The following is a 24,037-nucleotide window of genomic DNA, read 5'->3' on the forward strand; positions in this document are numbered from 1 at the left end:
TTCGAAAATGCGTGCGGCCGATTTTTTGTATAGTGTATGGCCAGTATTAGTAAATCAACCTCACTGTGTTAGATGTATGTGGATATGTGGATGTCCATAAACCAAATGCGGCAAAAAAAAATGCAAGTATGTAAAAATGTTTCTCACCGGATTTCAGGACGCAGGATTCCATTGCCAGCAATGAAATGTAGTTTCTCCAACATGGACATGGGTTTATCTATCAGAGAGCTTTCATCATCTGATATATCTTTTCCACTGCTCAGCTGATTTGAAACCTTTAACATTATAAACAATAAATGTAAATATTTGGTTTTGTATGGATCGGATATACAGAGGAAAAACACGTAAACAATGTTATTTTCTTTTCTTATGGTCTTTTATGTTTTACCTGTACAGCTAGTTTTGAAGATCGTTTCAGCTTCATGGAGGAAATTTCTCTGGAAAAATTCACTCTTGGATTGTTTCTTTGTGACTGTAAAAGTGTGCATATGATCTCAGGTTATAAGTCCAAATCAGTTTAACAGTACTGTATATTCTTACATGAAATGCATGGATGCTAAGTACCCCCCCCCCCCCCAATGCCTACCTATATGTTTTTCTCCAACAAGATGGGGCCATCTTTGTTTATGTATTATCCTGACATTATTATAATGTTTTTTTTTTCAATGTTTATTAGATAAAGAACAAACATAACAATGTACAAACCATCTGGCACATGTAGTTACATACAACAATGACATTCAGGTACAGTAGGCATAGAAGGCAGCCAGACAATACCAATAAAGGTACAGGTTACCATTAAAAAGGTACAGTATGTCAAACAACAACTGTTAAGGAGGGCTTGCCCAACAATGTAGAACAAAACCAAAAGGCTTAGCAAGGGGATTATACCTTGGTAACAGAGTGGGCAGGTATCATGGTGTAATATACAGGGGAAGTTGTCCAAGGAAGGGCGGTCAGGGAATTTAAAGGAGAAGTGTAAAGACAAAAAAAGGGGGGGGGGACAAAGAGAATAAGATAGAAATGGAAGGAGGGTTAGGTTGTTAAAATGGGTTTAATCGGGGTAATGGGTAGGGGTGAGTGGAAAGAAGTGAAAAGGGGCCCCCTGGGTGTACTGGTCGGTCAGTAGGGGTGTGCATCTTTACTGGTCTCATGATTCGATTCAATTACAATTATCTGGTCAACGGTTCGACCCGATTCTGCGATGCATCACGATTACTGACGAGCTCCCACTTCCGCTTGGCAGCGCTTCCTCCCTGCAATCTTCTGGGACACATCACAGGTCCCAGAAGATTGCCTGGCTATGCAGGACAGTGCAGTGAGACATGCGCACCCGGCTGTGAAGCTGCAAGCTGTCACAGCTGGATGCCCACAGTAGTATTGCCAGCGCCATGGACAGAATGGAGGGTTCGGGTGGCCACGTCGCTGGATTGTGGGACAGGTGAGTGTCTTTTTATTAAAAGTCAGAAGACACACTTTTTTTTGTAGCTGCTGACTTTTAATAAACAAAAACATTACTGGAACTCTGCTTTGACACAGGTCCCAGAAGATTGGCTGGCCAATGGCAGAGCGCAGTGCGCGCCCCGCCGTGAAGCCGTAAGCTGTCACGGCCGGGTGCCACTGCCCATAGTAGATATGACGGCGCTGAGGAGAGAAGGGGGAGATGAGCGGTGCTCCGTGTGGCCGCATCGATGAACTGTGGGACAGGAAAGTGTCGGTTTAATAGAAATAAGCAGCTAAACTTTTTGTAGCTGCTGACTTTTAATAAACTAAAAAACAAGTGGAACTCCGCTCTCCCGGGAGGGGCGGGGCAAGTCGAGATGATGTGACCCGACATCAATTTTTCGGGTCGAATGCATCGATTGCCACATCGGGGACACCTGAATCGCGATGCATCGATGCAGCGAGTAAATTCTGCACCCCTATCAGCCAGTCGCATAAGTGCCCGCCAGGGGGCAGGAGTCCCAGAGGTGGACTTCAGAGCCTGGAGCATTTAGCTCAGGAAGAGCGATGCTGCTTGTAAAGATCCAAGTCTTTAAACATAAACCATCCTTTCCAGGTGGATAGAAACAAGGACAGTTTCTCTACTCGTATGTACCAGTTCTTCCATCTCTCCCACCTAATCAATAAAATGAAACCCGTCAGAGATCCCCGGGGTCTCAGTCAATCTCTAAAATCTAGGAATGAGCGTTTTGGTGGCATTAAGCACATGGATGGTAAGGGGTTGTTTGTATTTAGAGGGAGACATGTTGTATGATGTAAAAGGAAAGTGGCTGATTCAAAAGTTAAGCCCCGATCTGTGATCTGTTTAATTGTAGAGTGTATATCCAGTCAGAAGGGGCGTATCTGGGAACAGGACCACCAAATGTGTAAAAGCGCCCCTTTGTCAGAGTGGCAGCGCCAACAGACTTTCAGAACATCAAGAAAAATAGCGTAGACGCATCGGAGTACGATATCATCGGCTACAGAGTTTATAATTTACTAAATGTTAAAATCAATAGACCCTTTCAGGACATCGGCATTTATATGGGACCAGTGCTCGTTCTTAAGATCAATCTCCAAGTCATTATTCCAGGCCTCCTATGCAGTGTCACCTCCAGGAAGTGTATCAGAGATCAAGATAGAATACGTCCTGGAGATGAGTCTGTGGGGAGGTAGGGTAGAAGAGATGTTCATCAGGGATCTAGTGTGACAGGCACACATATGGGTATCGTTTATGAAGTGTCAGATCTGAAAGTGGGACCAGTCTTTCAATGAGGAGTGTACTGACCAGTCTACAACATGTTATAGGTGATAGGCCCAAGTAGTACTTTTGCATATTTGGGAAGCCGATGCCCCTGGCTTTAGTAAGTGTAAATGTGCTGTATTTCACTCTGGGTCTCTTACTGTGCCACAAAAAGATTTTACGTTTTCGGCAGAGTGTGGCAAAAAAGTGACGGAGTAATAGAATTGGTATGGTTTGGAACAGATGTAGAGTCCTGGGGTTTAGTCAGGGAGCTCCTCACCAAATTCTTTGTCAGGAGTAGCTACTGTAGTTAATTACTAGGGATCCATTGACTTTTTCCTAAGTTTGGCCTGGTTGTACTTTTCCCTTCTACCAGCAGGTGGCCGGGCACTTGGGGGTATTAGGTTATGAAGGACAACCCAAGGTTAGGTTATGGGTATATGGGGTATTTCAGCCAATGGGCAGGGGTTTGCTTGAATCCCTTTGCTTGCTGGGAAAGCCTATATATATATATTCGGATGAGATCAGGTGATCCAGATTATTGTATGCCATCCAGACCGCGGTCTGGGTGGACTTGTGTCGCCTGCCCCGGGCTACTGGGCCAGAGTTTGGGCCTATCCCGGGGGCATCTGGCTGCCAGGCTGCGTGAGGGCCTATCCAGAAGTAGGAGGGCAGCGCAGGGTTGAGAATGCGGCTTGCAGTCCAACCAAAAGTAACAGTTCTGCCAGCCGGAGAACCTGTCATGGTCGGAGGTAGAAGGGAAGCTGTCACCACTAAGGGACCAATCGCCTTTACCAGAGACTACAGTGAGTAACTGTAGCAAGTACTGTAGCAGTATTCTCACCGAACGAGCACAGTGGAGAATAGGGAAACTTCAGGCGGTGATCAAGTCAGGGACAAAACCAGCGGAGGTGACGCTTTCAAAGCAGCCTTGTGTGTCAAGCTAGGGACCGAGCAGTCAGCAGGGGTGAAGCTTGAAGGTATCCAAAGTGCCAAGCTAGGGACCCAGCAGGTAAACGTGGCTGACGCTTGAAGGAGATACCACTGCAAAAGCCTTGAGGAGCTCACAGGATTCAAAGTCAGTGAATCAGAGGGTCCAGTGAGAGATCAGGAGCTTAAGGGGCTGAAGAACTACAAGGAGAAGTTGTAGTACAGCTGAGAGAACTGTTACTTTGAGTTAGAAACCGTTTAAGTACTGTTGCCATAGAAGACTGCAATCCTGCACGTTTAGAAGTGGCTCCTTGCTGGGAACTTTCCCTGTACCGCTGATCCTCCTGTTGAAGTCTCGGAGTCTGCCAATTGAAATTGCAACTACATAGGGGTGTCCTGGCCCTAACCCTCTTTCTCTTGCAAAATATAAAAAGGACTGTCAAAGAAATAAAACCTCTTTTAAATCCAAGAAGTGTCTGGCGCCCAATGACTTTTACCACCTTTGCACCCACTATGCCTCACAACCCACCACATATTGAAGGATGTCAGCTATCTTTGGCGCTGGAGGTTCCCATTAGACTGGAAGAGGTCAGAGACTCTGCTACATAAGTATAACAGGCGGGGTAATATGTTTATTTATATATTTGGTAGCAGGTGTGTAAATCGGTAGATATGATACTAGCCAGTTAGACAAAATTGAGCGGATATGGATTGGAAAGCACGAATGTTAAATGTATCCCCAGGTAATTAAAGTGGTTGTAAATCCCCCTGAGACATTTTTACATATAGGTACTGTAACGGCTACCCAAGTAGTGAGAGGGTATCAGCCGTTGGAGACGTCCTTTTCCCTGGCAAGTTGCTGTATGCAAGTAAAGCTGGTATAATCCCATCCACGAGATCCAGAGAGAGAGTCAGGTTCAGCTGTAAAAGGAGCAGAATAATAATCCAATAGAATGCCCTTTCAAGAACGAGATGGGGCTACATTTTGAAGAGTCAAGTAGGACTGTTTTAATGGTACATTCTCCTGGTTTATATCTAGTTACAAGCTGTTACAGGAACAATGAAACTCTCCGCCCCGTCCTCACACAGAGGGGGGCTTCAATACAGATACTTTTAGATACTGACATCCCCTTGAGCTAATCACTAATCAGTATCCAGACATTTCGGCCCCGAGCTATATTTAACATGACCTGACCAGACACATCCCTTTATCAATAGAATTCAATTAACCTTTAGAATAATACACACTCACAGATAATCTTGTCAGTATCTAGCCATTTCGGCACCGCAAAGCTTGAAAAGTTCTTCTGAACATACTTGATATGCTAATTCAATACTCCTGACAGGAGACTGCTAACTTGTAGTACAATACACAAAAGAGAGTCAATTAGCTGGAGAAGACGACATTAGATTTTAGCAGTGAAAGAGTCACTCTACAATTAACCCTTTGAGCTCAGAATATAATGTGGTAAATCCAATTGTAACAAGTCATTCGGTCCTTTGTATGTCCCACTGCATGGTTATTCTAGATGTACAGGCAGAATACATAGTTCCGTTACACTGCTCCCCTTTTGTGGAACACTCCGGCAGACCCGGATTGATCCTTTTCGGGTCAACTTGGGGATGTCCCGTCTGTTTTTAGGGTAAAAGTTCTGTTTGCCTGGACAGTCCGTCGGCATTCCCATTGAATCTGCCATGGCGGTATTGGATAGAAAAATTGTAGGGTTGTAGGGCCAAGCTCCATCTTAGCAAGCGCCCATTATCCCCAGCTACCCGGTTTAGCCATACTAGTGGGTTATGGTCCGTGATCAGGGTGAATTCCTGACCATACAGGTAGGGTGTGAGCTTCTTTAAAGCCCAAACCAGGGCTAAACATTCCTTTTCCACTGCCGCGTAGCTCACTTCCCTGGGTAATAATTTTCTACTCAGGTACGCAACAGGGTGTTCCCCTCCATCCTCCCCGATCTGGCTTAGAACTGCCCCCAGTCCGTACATGGACGCATCTGTATGAACGACAAATCTTTTGTTAGGGACGGGGGCAGATAGAACAGGTGCGTTGATCAATGCTTGTTTCAAGGTTTGGAATGCTGTTTCACAGGCGGGAGACCACAGGACTACTCTAGGCAAATTCTTTTTGGTCTAATCTGTCAAAGGTTTAGCAATGGTGCTATAGTCAGGGACAAATTTTCTGTAATACCCGGCTGTCCCTAAGAATGCCAGTACCTGGGTCTTAGTGTGGGGTGTTGGCCAATTGGCTACAGCCTCAACCTTAGCGGGTTCTGGTCGTTGCTTCCCACACCCCACTCTGTGTCCCAAGTACTGGACTTCTGCCATCCCGAAATTACATTTTTCTGGCTTCAGGATTAGGCCTGTGGCCCTAATCTGATCCAGTACAGCCTCAACATGCCTCAAGTGTTCCCCCCAAGTCTCACTATAGATCGCAATGTCATCCAGGTACGGGCAAGCGAAATCCTGGAAGCCATCAAGGAGGCGGTCCATTAGCGCTGAAATGTGGCTGGGGCGTTCTTCATCCCAAATGGCATGACCTTGAACCGGAATAAGCCAAATGGGGTGACAAATGCCGACTTAGGGATAGCCTCCTTGGACAGGGGAATCTTCCAATACCCTTTGCACAGATCGATTGTGGTCAGATAACGTCCCCTGGCAATACGATCTAATAGCTCGTCTACTCGGGGCATGGGGTAGGCATCTGTCACGGTTCTGTCATTGAGGCGTCTGTAATCGACACAGAATCAGGTTTTTCCTTTCTTTTTGGGTACTAGGACAACGGGAGAGGCCCAGGGGCTGTCAGATGGTTCTATGATCCCCTCTTAGTTTGTATCTCCTCCCTTGCTTCCCGGAACAGCTGGTTTATTAGTTCTACGGACGTTTCTGGATACAAGGATAATCTCCGCTGTACAATACCAGTAATTACATCTTCCTCGCTGACAGGTGCAAGGGGCTCAGTTCCTTCCATGGATCCATCCATTTCGTCCAGCAGGTCAGCTATCAGCTCCCTCCGTGGTCTGTTACTGGCACTCCTACCATGACTCCCCAATAGATCTTTTAGTGTGGGTCTTTTCAGCCTGGCGTAGTGAGACTCCATTCAGAACTTGCTCTTTGGATAAAAGGACCATCCCGCTGCCGCCAACCAATGTAACGGCTACCCAAGTACGGAGAGGGTATCAGCCGTTGGAGACGTCCTTTTCCCTGGCAAGTTGCGATATGCAAGTACAGCTGGTACAATCCCATCCACGAGATGCAGAGAGAGAGTCAGGTTCAGCTGTAAAAGGAGCAAAATAATAATCCAATAGAATGCCCGTTCAAGAACGAGACAGGGCTACGTTTTGAAGGGTCAAGTAGGACTGTTTTAATGGTACATTCTCCTGGTTTATATCTAGTTACAAGCTGTTACAGGAACAATGAAACTCTCCGCCCCCTCCTCACACAGAGGGGGGCTTCAATACAGATACTTTTAGATACTGACATCCCCTTGAGCTAATCACTAATCAGTATCCAGACATTTCGGCCCTGAGCTATATTTTTTTTTTTTTTTTAAATCAGAAAAATTGTTTATTGTGACAAAAAATATAAGACATGACGTCAGGTACATGAATATAGATCAACATTCAGAGCATTGTACAAAGCATCATCCCACAGATATTAGTACCATACACGTGCCAAAACCGTAGCACCTGAAGAAATAACATTGTTGTCACTAGCACAATTAACACAGTGTCGAGAAGGCGAGAACCGTCTCACCCTCCCACACAACCAAACACTTGGCCAACGGGCCATGCCCACAATTCCGCGTTCCACACTCTGCCCAAATAATTGTAACAACTGCCTGTCCTTGGTGTGCATAATTTCTCGTATCCACATTATAATGTTCATTATCACAGACATTGCTATAGACACTCAGATTCTAGTCCCGGGGGGAGAATGTCACCTACATTTGCAACAACCGAGTCATAATCAGTCTCGGAGGTGCCAATCCAGGCGTCTCCAGCCAGGGCTGCCAAATGGAGTTGAATTTCTTGGACGCATTTCTGTGCTGATATGTATAATGTTCCCTCACAATAATGAGGTTCACTTGGTCTATCCACTGTTTTTTAGTCGGGACATGCGGGGACAACCAAAATCTAGCTATCTGTTTCCTTGCTAGATATAAAAGCCTGATCACTGCGATATTAACTGGAGGAGGGTATACCTCTTCATCCACCGCACCCAATATGCATATCAATGGGTCCAGCGGGACCCTAACCTGGAACACCGAGGAGACAACCTCTGTGACACTCCTCCAGAACCGATGCAGCTTGGGACAGCGCCACATTAGGTGAATAAGCGATCCTTCCTCCCCGCATAGTTTGGGACACAGAGAAGAGTCCCTCCTGCCCCATCGGAACAGCTGAATGGGTGTGCGGTAGACCCTGTGCAACAGAAACAGGTGAGACAATCTATGCGATTGTGAAACTGAGGTCAAAGGCCCCGCTTGTAAACAGGATTCCCATGTCTCACCGTCAATGTCCCCCAGGTCCTCCGCCCAGCCTCTCCTACATGGTAAGGTCTCTGAATTTTGTATGGACGACAAAAGGGAGGAATACACATGAGATATCATGCCCTTTTTGTCTTTACCATGGAAAACATCTGTTATCAGCCTGTGACTGGATAGTCGCAAAACAGATGTCCGACCCTGGGCCTGTAAAGCATGTCTGAGCTGTAAGTATCTGTAGAATTGATGTCTAGGTAAATCAAACTCATTTTGTAGGTCTTGAAATGACTTAAGTGTGTCATTATGGTAGATCTGAGCAATGTTCTGGATCCCTGCTAATTTCCAGGATATAAAACCCTCAAGACTGGACACTTCTGTCAGATTAAGATTATCCCACAAAGGGGTGTCCGCAAGAAATCCCGAAACGCCCACAGTCGTCTTAACCATGGACCACAGCTTTCCAAGGAGGACAACCGTGGGTGCTGCCCGTGGAAGGTGTGGGAACCCAGCCTCCAAACAAGCCAAAACCGACGCATTCCCGGACCCACTCCGCAACAGCGTGTCAATGGAGTCCCTGCTATTAATCCGCCCCATACCACATAGGTGCTGCATTTGGGAAGCCAAAAAGTAAAATTTAGGATTGGGTACAGCAGCACCCCCTTGGTCTTTGCCGTATTGCAGTGTAGACAAACGGATACGGGCGACTTTCTTTTTCCAGATTAATGATCTAAACAAGGAATCAATCCGGGTAAACCACCGACGGGGTATCCACTGAGGGGAGTTATGCATAATGTATAGAAGCTGGGGGCCCCACACCATTTTAATTAAATTGATTCGTCCTATCACGGACAGCGGGAGTTTGCACCAGGTATTGCAAGTCGACTGCAAGCGCTTAAAAAGGGGTAGTAAATTCTCTTCTAAATATTTCTGTGAGTTTACTGATACCTGAACCCCCAAATACTTGAAGGATTCCACCACTTGTAGGGATCCTGCAACCACTGGCAGCGATCCGATCGGGCCATCCACGGGCAAAAGAACGGACTTGCTCCAGTTAATCGAGAAACCCGACAAGGAGCCAAAGTGTTGGATCAACTCCATAGCCGCTGTGAGGGAAGTGCCTACATCTCCCAGATACAATAGGGTATCATCCGCATAGAGTGAGATCTTCTCTATGTGTTCGCCTCTCTGAAATCCAGCTATCGAAGGGGAGGACCGTACTAACGCCGCCAGCGGTTCCAGGGCCAGTGTAAAAAGCAGGGGTGACAAGGGGCACCCCTGCCTTGTGCCTCTATACAAAGGAAAGGGGTCCGTGAGGTCCCCATTCACCCGTAGCCTGGCCGTGGGGGCAGCATACAGCAGGCGTACCCATTTGATGAAATTCTTGCCTAACCCAAAGCGATCCAAAACCTCCCACAGATAGGGCCATTCGACGCTGTCAAAAGCTTTGGCAGCGTCTAATGACAGGATCGCTCTCTGTCCTTCATTGTCAGCAGGTATCTGTAAGTTCAGGAAAAGGCGCCTAATATTAATAGCCGTAGATCGGGAGGGGATGAAACCCGACTGATCCGTGTGTATGAGTTTATTTATAACTTTCGCTAGCCTTGTGGCCATCACTCTGGCCAATAGTTTAACGTCAGTCGTCAATAATGATATAGGTCTATAAGAATCTGCCCACTGGGCATCTTTACCCGGCTTCAGTAGCAGTACTATTATGGCCTCGTTCATAGATTGAGGCAGGGAGCCTCGCTCAAATGCATCTACGAATACCTCTTTCAACAGGGGTATCAGTCCATCTGAGTATCGCCCATAAACCTCCGCCGGCAAGCCATCCGAGCCCGGAGACTTACCGGGAGAGGAGAGCGCCAAAGCTTCCAGCAACTCGTCGGCCGTGAGCGGCGCATTCAACTGCGCCACTTCCCCGGCCGACAGACGCGGGAGATGACATTGGTCCAAAAAGGAGGAAATTTCCTCCGTCGTGGGCGAGACCTTAGAAGAATACACATCAGCATAGAAATCTTTAAATGTGGACAGAACATCTACATGGGATGACACCGTTATCCCCGAGGCATTGTTAATTGATTCTATATGGGCCGAGCCCCTCTGTGAGCGTATCATCATAGCGAGCATGTGCCCAGTGCCCTCCCCATCCTCAAAGTATTTCTGCTGAAGGAAAAATCGTTTGTTTTCAGCTCTAGATAAAGTCACATGTTTAACCATATTCTGAGCCTCATTCCACGCTCGTTCGGTATTCTCAGAGGGGGAGTCCACATAGGCTGACTCAGCCCTCTCAGCCTCCCGAAGGACGAATTGTTCCCAGGACCTTGTCCCACTTTTAATGGTATTAATGGATCTAATAAACTGACCCCTCATGAAGGCCTTTAGGGCGTCCCAAAGGACACCAAGCCCCGTGGAGTGTCTGTTAATTCTAATAAAGTTCACAAGTTCAGTGCGAATGGGATCTGGGGTTGGAAACAGCGACATCCAAAATGGATTAAGCCTCCAGCAGGTACGCTTAGTACTGTTAGATACAAGTAGCTCTATACATAGAGGTGAATGGTCGGACACGGTCCTAGCCTCGTACCTTGCGGACGAGACCAAGGGAAGCATTTCACTGTTACCCAAGCCCAGATCAATCCTGGATAGACCCCTATGCGAGGCCGAGTGGCATGAGTAACATTTCTCCAGTGGGTGGGCTAACCTCCAGACATCCCTCAACCCCAGCTCCTGCAGAAGCCGAGCAAAAGGCGTCTGGTCCCCTCTCGGGGTAGTCGCCACCGCCCCCGGAGAAAACTTGTCAAGTCTGGCACATAAAAAATTATTGAAGTCCCCCACTACAAGAGCAGGGATACCTGGGTGTCGTGACAGAAAGGTAGCCAGGGTCTTAATGACCTCTACTGAGAAAGGGGGTGGTATATACATGTTAGCAATTATGCACTGCCTACCGTGCAACGTGCAAAGCAAAAAAACAAAGCGACCCCCAGGGTCTATAAGGGAGGAGGTGAGGGCAAACGGGACATTCACACCAATAAGCGTACTAACCCCTCTGGCGTATGACGAGAAGGTAGAGTGATACTGATACCCATATAGTCTAGGGGAGAACAGTGATTCCTGATCCCGGAGCATATGGGTCTCTTGTAAGCACACCACAGAGGAACTCAAACGCTTAAGCACATGACCCACTGCCAAACGCTTCACTTTATCTCCCAGACCTCTTACATTCCAACTAGTTAGTATACACTGCATAGCCATTTCTTATACTCATAAATAGTTGTAACAGGTACAGTAGAAATGCATACTAAGCAAAGCAATCCTGGCAGCCCCATAAGTAGTAAGGATCTTTCTTCCTGGGTAAAAACTAGTACAAAAAAATAATAAATTTGGGCAAAAAAAAATAATAATATAAGAGAACATGTCCATGACTGTGGTAAGTGCAGCAGACAGAAAAACATCTTCCTGATGCCCAAATCCAGGCACCTTGGGCGTAACCTGTGGAGGCAAAAGTTAGGCAGACTGCGGAGACGTCGTCCAAGTGGACGAATGTTAAACTCAAAAAACTTCAAATATTGAAAAAAAGGTAAAAAACAAATAAAGAACCATCGTGTCCACGAGGGACCCATTTCTAGGGGGCTAAGTTCACTAGCCAGCATAAAGGCCTCCGCAATTAGCAGGTCTTTTATCGGGGTGGAGTAGTACTTATCCAGACAGTGTAAACACTTCCCGTGGAAACAGTCCTCCGCCTTGGTAGAATAGTGAAATGAAACATCGTTGGCGACCCTCCGGCAGACAGTCTGGTCGGCAAACACACATCAGACAGGCATCCGTCACTCATTCCTGCGTCTTCTCCCCTGCTCTTCTCTCAAAGACCTTTCCTCCCTATCCATCCACTGCATAGCCTGGGCAGGTTTCTCAAAAAAATGCACTTCATTCCTGGCCACCACTCGCAGCCGGGCAGGGTATAGCATGGCATATTGCAGTTCAAGGAAGCGCAACCGCTTCTTAACATCATTAAATTGGGCGCGCTGTTTCTGCACCTCTGCCGAAAAGTCTGGGAATAGGGAGATCCTGGAGTTGTCTATCACTAACACATCTCCCAAAGTGCGCGCCTTAGACAGAATGACATCCCGGTCCCTATAGTGTAGCAGTTTGAACAGGAACGCCCGGGGGGGATTCCCAGGGGGTAGAGGCCTTAAAGGGACACGATGTGCACGCTCCACTGCGAACATATTGGAGAAGGATTCTTTGCCAAATTTTTCTAATAACCATTGCTCTATGAACGCAACCGGGTTTTTCCCTTCCATCCTCTCAGGGATTCCAATGGCTCTCACATTATTGCGGCGCATTCTGTTCTCAAGTTAATCAATTTTTGCCGCATGTTTGGCGACCATCAATTGTTGAGCATGGGCCTCTCGCTGCATGGGAGCCAGGTCGTCCTCTAGAACACTTACACGGCCCTCAACATCAGTGGTGCGATCCCGCAATTTCTGCATGTCTTGCCGCATAAAAGACATTTCAGCCTTTACCCCTTTAAGCTCCGCAGCTAGGTGTGACACCGAGGTGTTACAGGCCGTGATGGCGGCAAAAATGTCCCTTAACGTGGGCTCAGGCCCGTCCGAGCCTGAGGCCTCAACCGATCCCTGCACGTGGGACCCCGGTGAGATACTCACTGCGTTCCATGGCAGCACTGGCGCGGATGGGTCCTCCAAGGGCACTGTGTCGTCGGCATCTGACTGGGAGCCGCTGCGGTTGTCCTCGGGTTCCCCAGGGACCTCCAGCAGTTCAAAGGTATTGATCGGGGAGAACAGCTTCTGGGCAGCCGCCCTGTACTTCTCCTTCGCTGACTGTGCGGCGCCGCCATCTTGGCTCACGTGGGCCGGGGCCGTGCGGCCTGCAGGATTCCGTCGGGACAACGCTCCGGACCCGGGATGGAAGCCTTCAAGGGTGCTCGGTGCAACCGGGGGTGCTGAGGTAGCAGGCAGGATCGATGGCGAGTCACAGGGGACTCGCTAACAGGATAAACGGACGGAGTTTCGGCGGAGCTCACAGGACGTGCGACCGTCTACATCCCTAGCCAAGCCACGCCCCCCCTGAGCTATATTTAACATGACCTGACCAGACACATCCCTTTATCAATAGAATTCAATTAACCTTTAGAATAATACACACTCACAGATAATCTTGTCAGTATCTAGCCATTTCGGCACTGCAAAGCTTGACAAGTTCTTCTGAACATACTTGATATGCTAATTCAATACTCCTGACAGGAGACTGCTAACTTGTAGTACAATACACAAAAGAGAGTCAATTAGCTGGAGAAGAGGACATTAGAATTTAGCAGTGAAAGAGTCACTCTACAATTAACCCTTTGAGCTCAGAATATAATGTGGTAAATCCAATTGTAACAAGTCATTCGGTCCTTTGTATGTCCCACTGCATGGTTATTCTAGATGTACAGGCAGAATACATAGTTCCGTTACAGGTACGCCTATAATAAGGCTTAACTATATGTACTGAAACGTGCGCTGTTTAGGAGATATTTACCTTGTAGTGCGCATGTGCATTGAAGAAATGGCCCTCCGTGCCGTTTCTTCGTCAGCGTTTGCCGTGACTGGCGGAACCCACGCACAAATGTGCGGGAGTGACGTCACGCGGTTCCGGGCAGGCACAGAGCCAGAGTCCGCGGCCCCAGAAGGAAGAGGGGTGAAGATTGATGCTTCCACCAGATGGGGCATCACAGACATCGCGGGCATCGTTTGCAGGTAAGTGCCACATAATGGGCTAGTATGCAATGCCCTTTACTAGCCCTTTATGCCTTTACTTTGCAGGGGAATAAAGAGGAAGTAAAACCCATTATTATAATGTTGCTGTAGATTGTAACATGTGAGAAATGTATTTATGCAGACTTGAAAAGTTACAGAGAGGTCCAATACCAGTCAGCAATGTGCTACGTAAATTAGTTTGCAATTAATTATTTGCAGTGTGAGGCCCCATACAGACGAGCGGACAGTCCGATGAAAACGGTCCGCCGGACCGTTTTCATCGGACATGTCCGCTGGGAGATTTCGGTCTGATGGCTGTACACACCATCAAACCGAAATCCGCGTGGACAGAGAACGTGGTGACATAGACAACACCGACGTTTTATATCGCGCAAGTTTAATGCTTCCACGCATGCGTCGAATCAATTTGACGCATGCGCGGGATTTCTGTCCGCTGGTTAGACGTACTAACCAGCAAACATGTACTCGGACAGCTTCCCAGCGGACATGTTTCTTAGCATGCTAAGAAACATTTGTCCGCTGGAAATCTGTCCGCTAGCCTGTACACACGATCGGATCTGTCCGCTGACACTGGTTGGCGGACCAGTTTCAGCGGACATGTCCGGTCGTGTGTACGAGGCCTTAGAGTCGGTTCACACTGGGGCGACTTGGGATCCGACTTGAGGTCGCCTCAAGTCGTCCAAAGTCGCGCTGTAGAGAAAAACAATGTAAGTGAATGGGAGCGGTGTTAATACACACTACTCAAGTCGCTCCGACTTCAGAAGAGGTTCTTGTACTACTTCAATCCGACTTGTAGGTGATTTGTACCCATTGATTTCAATAGAAGTCGCCTCCAAGTCTGATCACTGTCTTAACTGAAGCGACTTTCCAGGAAGATAACATACATTTCTCAGGCAAACCTCTCCCAGTTATTTTAACCACTTCCATACTGGGCACTTAAACACCCTCCTGACCAGACCAATTTTCAGCTTTCGGTGCTCTTACACTTTGAATGACAATTACTCAGTCATGCAACACTGTACCCAAATGATTTTTTTGTCCTTTTTTTCCCACAAATAGAGCTTTCTTTTGGTGGTATTTGATCACCTCTGCGTGAAAGACCGAAAATTTGAAAAAAAAAATGATTTTTTCTTAGTTTCTGTGATAAAATGTTGCAAATTATTAATTTTTCTTCATAAATTTTGGCCACAATTTATACTGCTACACGTCTTTGATAAAAACAACCCAAAGTTTTTGGAAATTATTTGGTCTGTGTGAAAGTTTTAGAGTCTACAAGCTATAGTGCAAATCATAAAAAATTATCACATCTGATCACACCTGATGTACTGAAGGCCTATCTCATTTCTTGAGACCCTACCAAGCCAGGAAAGTACAAATGCCCACAGATGGCACAGAGGCGGCACAGATGGCACTGAGATGGGTACTGATGAGATGGGTACTGATGTGCACCGATGAGGCCTGTGTACTGGTGGACACAGGTGGGCACTGATGAGGCGGCACAGATGGCACCAATGAGGCGGCACAGATGGCACCAATGAGGCGGCACATATGGCACTAATGAGGCGGCACAGATGGCACTAATGAGGCGGCACAGATGGCACTAATGAGGCGGCACAGATGGCACTGAGATGGGTACTGATGTGCACTGATTGACTGTGGCACAGGTGGGCACTGATGAGGTGGCACAGGTGGGCACTGATGAGGTGGCACAGGTGGGCACTGATTGCAGATGTGCACTGAGGTGGCAGATGGGCACTGGGCACAGGTGGGCACATGTGGGCACAGTGGTACAGGTGGGCACGGTGGTACTGGTGGGCACAGGTGGTACTGGTAGGCACAGGTGGGCACGATGGTACTGGTGGGCACGGTGGTACTGGTGGGCATGGTGGTACTGGTGGGCACAGGTGGTACTGGTAGGCACAGGTGGGCACGGTGGTACTGGTGGGCACGGTGGTACTGGTGGGCACACTGTGGTACTGGGGGGCACACGGTGGTACTGGGGGGCACACAGTGGTACTGGGGGGCACTGTGGTACTGTGGGGGGCACTGTGGTACTGTGGGGGGCACTGTGGTACTGTGGTGGGTACTGTGGTACTGTGGGGGGCACTGTGGTGGGCACTGTGGTACTGTGGGGGGCACTGTAGTACTGGGGGGCACTGTGGTACTGTGGGGGGCACAGGTGGTCCTGGGGGCACTGGTTAGTCACTGTTTTTTTTTTTTTTTTGCGCTGGTTACTCACAGATTTCTCTCCCTCCTCACACGCGGTGTCTGTGTGAGGAGGGGAGATCCGGCAATGAGAGATGATCTCATATGTTTACATATGAGATCATCTCTCATTGGCCCCACAGATCGCGCTGTAAATAGCCGCTGTGATTGGCTATTTACCGCGATCTGTGTTTGGCTGTGTCCAAGGGACACGGCCAGCACAGCAGTTCCCCGCTGCGCGCTCGGGAGCGCGCGCGGGGAACGAGCAAAGGGGCAGCTGTAAAAAGACGGCCTGTTAGAGATTTAGAGCCGCGCTGCGGCCGTACAAAGTCGTACGGCTGTCAGCTAGTGGTTAAGTATGTTTTGGTTACATGCCTATTGTACAGCTGTTTGAAGAGAAATAGAGCCTCTCAATTTTAAACAAATAGTTTAGTTCTTTATCTCTTCCAAAAATTTCCAATTTTGTTACCACCCTAATTCCTAAAGTCTCTTCACTAAATATTCTTGGGTTTTCTATGATACAAATCCCACCCCAGGGATAGCCTGCAAGTTTATCACTTGAACTAACATTCACAGAGGGCATTGGCTTCTCCAACTCTTTGAAATGCTATAAAGCAACACACTTTGATAGAATCATGGAACAGTGTAGAAACTCAGCATACAAACAGTGGGCCAGATTCATATACATTATCGTATCTATCGGCGGGCGTAGCGTATCTCAGATACACTACGCCGCCGTAACTTAGGGCACAAGTTCCGTATTCAGAAAAAACGTGCGCCCTAAGTTACGTAGTGTAAATGTGTCGGCGTAAGCCCGCTTAATTCAAATTTGACTGGTAGTGGGCGTGTTTTATGTTAAACTATCATTACCCCACGTAATTCGCGCATGCTCGAAATCACGTCGCAAATAGTTAATGCTTTTGACGTGAACGTAACTTTCATACAGCCCCATTCACGGACGACTTACGCAAACGACGTAAAATACGACGCTGTTCGTACGTTTCCGACGTCCATACCTAACATGACTTACCCCTGCTTTATGAGGGGTAACTTTACACCAGAAAAAGCCTTACGTAAACAACGTAAAAAAAATGCGCCGGGCGTACGTACATTTGTGAATCGGCGTATCTACCTTATTTGCATATTCCTTGCGTAAATCTACGGAAGCGCCACCTAGCGGCCAGCGTAAATATGCAACTAAGATACGACGGCGTAAGAGGCTTACTTACGCCAGTCGGATCTTAGCAAAATTCCGGTGTATCTTGTTTTCTGAAAACAGAAAAAGATACGTCGGCGCATCCTAGAAGTTACACGGCGTATCAATAGATATGCCAGCGTAACTTCTTTCTGAATCCGGGCCAGTGACTCTCTTTATAGATGGCAAATTCAACAATATCCCTCCCATCATGAATTAACGTCACATTCATCAAACCACTATTTAATTCACCCATCAATGGCCCAACCCTGAAAATTGCAGCTAAAACCAACTACATTACTCACTATAATAAACTGCCTACACTTCTGGGGCTAGATTCAGATAGGTGAGCGGATCTTTAGATCCGTATAACCTATCTCATTTACGTTATGCCGGCGCAACTTTTTCAGGCAAGTGCTGTATTCACAACAGAGGCGTTTTTAGCTGACATGTGGGGGGGGGGGGCGGCTCCCCACCCGCGACTGCAGCGATGAGCGTCGCGGAATCGGAGCGCTGAGCGCCGCGGTACAAGAGGAGGGGGGTTGCGGGGTGACACCGAAGCACCATCCATTCCCTCCTCTCACAGCCACGGGCTGTTAGTGGTGCTCGGTAGTCGGCACACAGGCACAGCCCCCTCCTCTTTGTTTGTGTGTACAGAGGGGGAGGGGCCAAGGAGACCTTCTGTCCATTTGCCTTGGCGCTGCCTGCGATGATCTGAGGTACTGAATGGGGAGGGGGGGTGTTTGCACCTGGGGGATTTCACTGAAGGGGGGTGTTTGCACTGAGGGGGGGGGGTTGTACTAAGGGGGTGTTTGCACTGAGGGGGTTTTCACTAAGGGGGGTTTGCACTGAGGGGGGGTGTACTAAGAGGGGGGGTTTGCACTGGGGGTGTTTGCACTGGGGGGGTTGCACTGAGGGGGGGATTTGCACTGAGGGGGGATTTGCATTGAGGGGGGGTTGCACTAAGGGGGGGTGTCTGCACTGAGGGGGTGTCTGCACTGAAGGGGGTCTGTGTAACATGCAGGGGTCCAGAGGTGCAGGTGGCTGTGTAATGTAAAAGGGGTGCAGTGATGCAGGGTGCTGTGTAATGTAAAAGGGTCCAGAGGTGCAGGGGGCTATGAGATGTAAAGGGGTCCAGTGATGCAGGGTGCTGTGTAATGTAAAGGGGTGCAGAGGGCTGTGTAGTGTAAAAGGCTCCAGAGGTAAAGGGGGCTATGTGATGTAAAGAGGTGCAGGCGGCTGTGTAATGCAAAAGGGGTGCAGTGATGCAGGGTGCTGTGTAATGTAAAAGGGTCCAGAGATGCAGGGTGCTATGAGATGTAAAGGGGTCCAGTGATGCAGGGTGCTGTGTAATGTAAAAGGGTCCAGAGATGCAGGGTGCTATGAGATGTAAAGGGGTCCAGTGATGCAGGGGGCTGTGTAATGTAAAGAGGTCCAGAGGTGCAGAGTGCTGTGTAATGTAAAGGGGTCCAGAGGTGCAGGGGGCTATGTGATGTAAAGGGGTCCAGAGGTGCAGGGGGCTATGTGATGTAAAGGGGTCCAGTGGTGCAGGGGGCTGTGTAATGTAAAGGGGTCTAGTGATGCAGGGTGCTGTGTAATGTAAAGGGGTCCAGAGGTGCAGGGTGCTGTGTAATGTAAAGGGGTGCAGAGGGCTGTGTAGTGTAAAAGGGTCCAGAGGTGCAGGGGGCTATGTGATGTAAAGGGGGTGCAGAGGTGCAGGCTGCTGTGTAATGTAAAAGGGGTGCAGTGATGCAGGGTGCTGTGTAATGTAAAGGGGTCCAGAGGTGCAGGGTGCTGTGTAATGTAAAGGGGTCCAGAGGTGCAGGGGGCTATGTGATGTAAAGGGGTCCAGTGGTGCAGGGGCTGTGTAATGTAAAGAGGTGCAGGGTGATATGTAATGTAAAGGGGCCCAGAAGTGCAGGGTGCTGTGTAATGTAAAAGGGTCCAGAGGTGAAGGGGGCTGTGAGATGTAAAGGGGTCCAGTGATGCAGGGTGCTGTGTAATTTTAAAGGGGTCCAGTGATGCAGGGTACTGTGTAATTTTAAAGGGGTCCAGTGATGCAGGGGGCTGTGTAATGTAAAGAGGTCCAGAGGTTCAGGGTGCTGTGTAATGTAAAAGGGTCCAGTGATGCAGGGTGCTGTGTAATGTAAAGGGTCCAGAGGTGCAGGGGGCTATGTGATGTAAAGGGGTCCAGTGGTGCAGGGGGCTGTGTAATGTAAAAGGGACCAGAGGTGCAGGGGGCTTTGAGATGTAAAGGGGTCCAGTGATGCAGGGTGCTGTGTAATGTAAAGGGGTCCAGTGATGCAGGGGGCTGTGTAATGTAAAGAGGTCCAGAGGTGCAGGATGCTGTGTAATGTAAAGGGGTCCAGAGGTGCAGGGGGCTATGTGATGTAAAGGGGTCCAGTGGTGCAGGGGGCTGTGTAATGTAGAGGTCCAGAGGTGCAGGGTGCTGTGTAATGTAAAGGGGCCCAGAGGTGCAGGGTGCTGTGTAATGTAAAAGGGTCCAGAGGTGAAGGGGGCTGTGACATGTAAAGGGGTCCAGTGATACAGGGTGCTGTGCAATTTTAAAGGGGTCCAGTGATGCAGGGGGCTGTGTAATGTAAAGGGGTCCAGTGATGCAGGGGCTGTGTAATGTAAAGGGGTCCAGTGATGCAGGGGGCTGTGTAATGTAAAGGGGTCCAGTGATGCAGGGGGCTGTGTAATGTAAAGGGGTCCAGTGATGCAGGGTACTGTGTAATGTAAAGGGGTCCAGTGATGCAGGGGGCTGTGTAATGTAAAGGGGTCCAGTGATGCAGGGGGCTGTGTAATGTAAAGGGGTCCAGTGATGCAGGGGGCTGTGTAATGTAAAGGGGTCAAGTGATGCAGGGTGCTGTGCAATGTAAAGGGGTCCAGAGGTGCAGTTGTGGAGAGGGGCACACAGTAGTAACAAAAAGATATTGAAGGATGCAGAGGTATGCAGGGGGCACAGTGGGGTGTTTTTACATTTTAACGTGGGGGGGTGCCAGATATTGGATCCGCCCCGGGTGCCAAATGCTCTAGGTACGCCCCTGGCCTATAGGCTCCTGAGATGTGAATTCCGGTTCTGGAGAAAGAGAGGTGGGGGGAGGGGACAAAGAAAAATGGAGAGAAAGAAGAAGGGACAGAACGAACAAAAAAGATGGATAGGGAGAGAGAGAGAAAAGGGGAAGAAAGGAGAACAGAGAGCAAACAGTAGGGTAAAAAATATTTGAAAAATGTTATGGGGGGGGGGGGGGGGGTGGTGACACCATATTTTACCGCACCAGGTGACACCAACCCTAGTGACGCCTCTGATCCAACATATGGAAGATCTGACGATCTCCTTTAAACACAAAGAGGGAAAGGAAAATAGAGATAAACATGGTTTTACAATATAGAATTTATACACTGATAAAATTACAAGATGACTTCCCCTTGTTTTTGAAAATTCATGGGGCCCCACTTAGTATCTGTTTCTCCACCCCGCGCACCCTTCCTCCTTCCAAATTTTACCATTTACACCTTACCTCCTTTCTTTCCTCCTTTTTCAGATATCACCAATCTAGCTTCCTTTCTTATGGCCAGTACAAACGGGTGAAAACTTCCATAAGGGGAACAATTAATTGATTATGTGTTTGTTAGTATAGTGCTTTCGACAGCCCATACTGATAGTTCGGACGATAAAAATGAATGTGCAAGCTGGACATTTTTATTTATAAGTTAAAGGGGTTGTAAAGGTTTCTTTTTTATTTTCTAAATAGGTTCCTTTAAGCTAGTGCATTGTTGGTTCTCTTACCTTTTCCTTCGATTTCCCTTCTAAATGTTTTTTTTCTTTGTTTTCTTTGTCTGAATTTCTCACTTCCTGTTCCTCCTCAGTAAGGTGTTCAGTAAGCTGTTCTAAATGACTTTCCACCGCTCGGATGATGGTGGAAAGCTTACCGAGGAGAAACAGGAAGTGAGAAATTCAAACAAAGAAAAAAAACATTTAGAAGGGAAATCGAAGGAAAAGGTTAGTAAACCAACAATGCACTAGCTTAAAGGAACCTATTTAGAAAATAAAAGACGAGCCTTTACAACCCCTTTAACTCAACGTCTGATTTTCATTCAATGTGTACAGTAATCGCACAGAAATAATCAAATGTATTTGATGGACACTCTTTATCACCTCCTCTGCTACACTAGTACATAGCTACGTCTGCCTTTGTCATTCGAGAATTTAAAATGATTGTAAAGGTAAAAAAACAAAACATCTCTATACTTACAAGCTCTGTGCAATGGAATTGTGGCCGCGAACCTCCTCTCCTCTGTTCAATGCCCCCATGGGAAGCTGCTTCTGTTGCTGCGTCTGTTGACACAGACAGCGGGACTCTGCCTCGCCCCCCACTCCCTTGTCATTGGCTTTGATTGACAGCACTGGGAGCCAATGGCTTTCGATGCCCCAGCAAAGCCAACGAGACCTCGAAGTGAGGGGAGAGAAAGGGTGCAGATGTGCACAGCGTTGGATCGAATGAGGGCTCAGGTAAGTAAAAGGGGAGGTGAGGGGGGATGCTGACATCTAAACATTTACCTCAATGGAGTAAGGAATGCATTAAGGCAAGAAATGTTTAGGCTTTTCAACCACTTGTGGTTACATTATGATACGATCGGTTGTTTTCTTTTCTTATAGTGTGTAGTGTTATCCCTTTCCCAACCCAAGTGTTAATATTCAGTTTTTTTCATTGTTATTTACAAAAGAGAAGTCTCATCCAAGGATGGTAATTGCATGTGCATTGCTTTAAAGATGCTAATGTTCTACTACTGTACACAATCAAGCTGCTGGATGTGGTTTGTCTGATATTCTTACTACGGACCACTCTAAATGGCTTGCAATTCTGTGCCTTGTATGCCTTTTAATGTAACTTTGTCTACCTACTTTTATGTAACTTTACATTGTATATTGTAATGGCATTCATTGAATGTGAAAATAAGAAATCATAATTAGTTTAGGAAAAAAGGTTACTCAGCTCCCCAAGCATTATAAAGAAAATGTTGTTTTTAGGCTCCATTCACACCTGAGTGACAAAACGCCTGAAGCGCGACGCTCAGATACGCTGGAGGGGAAAAATAACATTGTTGTCTATGGAGATGGTTCGCGTGAAGCTCAAAAAAGTCCCGGACCCTTTTTTGTCGCGCGTATTCAGGCGGCTTCGGCGTTCGGCATAGCAGACAATGACCTGTAAAAAACATTGGGTTAAAATCGCAGCGTTTTGTCACGCCAAATCCCGGTACAAAACGCTGCAATTTGTTGCAGCAAATCGCGGTACAAAACCTTGCGCTAAGGTGTGAATGCAGCCTTAATGTTTTACTCTGCATTAACAAAATAACAAGCTAATGTGCTTACTGTATTTGCTGGCGTATAAGACTACCCTTTACACTTAAAAAAACTGGCCAAAAAGCAAGGGTCGTCTCAGGCCGCGTACACACGGTCGTTCCAAACCAATGAGAATGGTCCGGCGGGCCATTTCCATCGGTTCACCGCTGAAGTGGTCTGATGGTCTGATGTGTGTACACACCATCGTTCCAAAAACCGATCGGGTCAGAACGCGGTGACGTCAAACACACGACGTGCTGAATAAAACAAAGTTCAATGCTTTCAAGCATGCATCGACTTGATTCTTAGCATGCACAGGTTTTGAACCAATGCTTTATGTACTAACAATCAGTTTGGACCGATCGGGCAGCGGTCAATCGGTTCGGTTTTGAAGCATGTTTTAAAATTTTGGACCTAAGGAAAACAGACCGATAGGCTATACACACGGTCGGTTTGGACCGATGAAACTGAACCTCAGTCCATTCTCATCGGTTTTGTCCGACCGTGTGTACGGGGCCTTATACGCCAGGTCAGCTGCTCGGATGCCTGCTTGATGTGCGGTAATACTGTATGTAGCTTCGACTACATACAGTATATACCGCTTAGCCAATCCCGGTGAGCGATGTATTCAAATGAATGCAGAGCCTGCTCGGATTGAAGTAACAACCTCTGCTAATCTGAGCAGGTTACATACAGTGTAGAGTGAGAGTCAGAGAGGCATGGGCTGATGATGTTACAGCCTCTGCCAATCCAAGCAGGCTTTGTATTCATTAATAGACTACATGGCTCGCTGTGATTGGCACCAGCTCCAGCAAGAAGGAAGAAGAATATGGCTCCAGCTCCAGCAAGAATGAAGAAGAATATGGCTCCAGAAGGAAGAAAAATTAAGTGTCGGAAGCCTCGGAAAAGGGGTCGTCTTATACGGTGAGTATAGGCAAAAAAATCTTAAAAAAATGTAAAATTAGGGGGTCGTCTTATACGCCCGGTCGCCTTATACACCGGCAAATACAGTAGATGTCAAGCATCTTAAATCCCTGCATAATTTCAGAGAAAAAATTTACTCCTAGCAAGAACTGACAATGTTTTACCCAGATTTGTCTTAGCTCTACCCATGGCCCTTCCATTTCTCCTCAAGGTACTATGAAAATACAGGAAAATACATTTATTATTAACTTACTCCTTGCATATTGTCCTTTATTCCAGCTTGAATTTTGTCTTTCTTGGTTAAGGTGTCATAAATCTGTGTTATCACAGAGCTGCCTTGGCTTGCAGATCTGGCAGCATATAATACCGGTTCAGGAAGGTCCCCCATAAAACGTAATATAATTTTCCAAACAGCTAATGAGGCCTAAAACAGAATATAGTA

General features: G+C 47.5%; 1 protein-coding gene across 1 annotated transcript in view; it reads right to left on the reverse strand.

The window, feature by feature from the left end:
* MYO7B (myosin VIIB) overlaps positions 1-24,037 on the reverse strand; it is a 349,736-nt gene that overhangs the window by 135,025 nt on the left and 190,674 nt on the right. Inside the window, exons 24-26 of the mRNA XM_040348869.1 lie at positions 23,849-24,019; positions 389-472; positions 148-275 (exon numbers count right to left, since the gene is read on the reverse strand). Of these exons, the coding sequence (XP_040204803.1) occupies positions 148-275; positions 389-472; positions 23,849-24,019 (383 nt within the window). The remainder of the gene's footprint in view (positions 1-147; positions 276-388; positions 473-23,848; positions 24,020-24,037) is intronic.

The sequence above is a fragment of the Rana temporaria genome, chromosome 4 (assembly GCF_905171775.1).
Source record: "Rana temporaria chromosome 4, aRanTem1.1, whole genome shotgun sequence".
Taxonomy (NCBI): domain Eukaryota; kingdom Metazoa; phylum Chordata; class Amphibia; order Anura; family Ranidae; genus Rana; species Rana temporaria.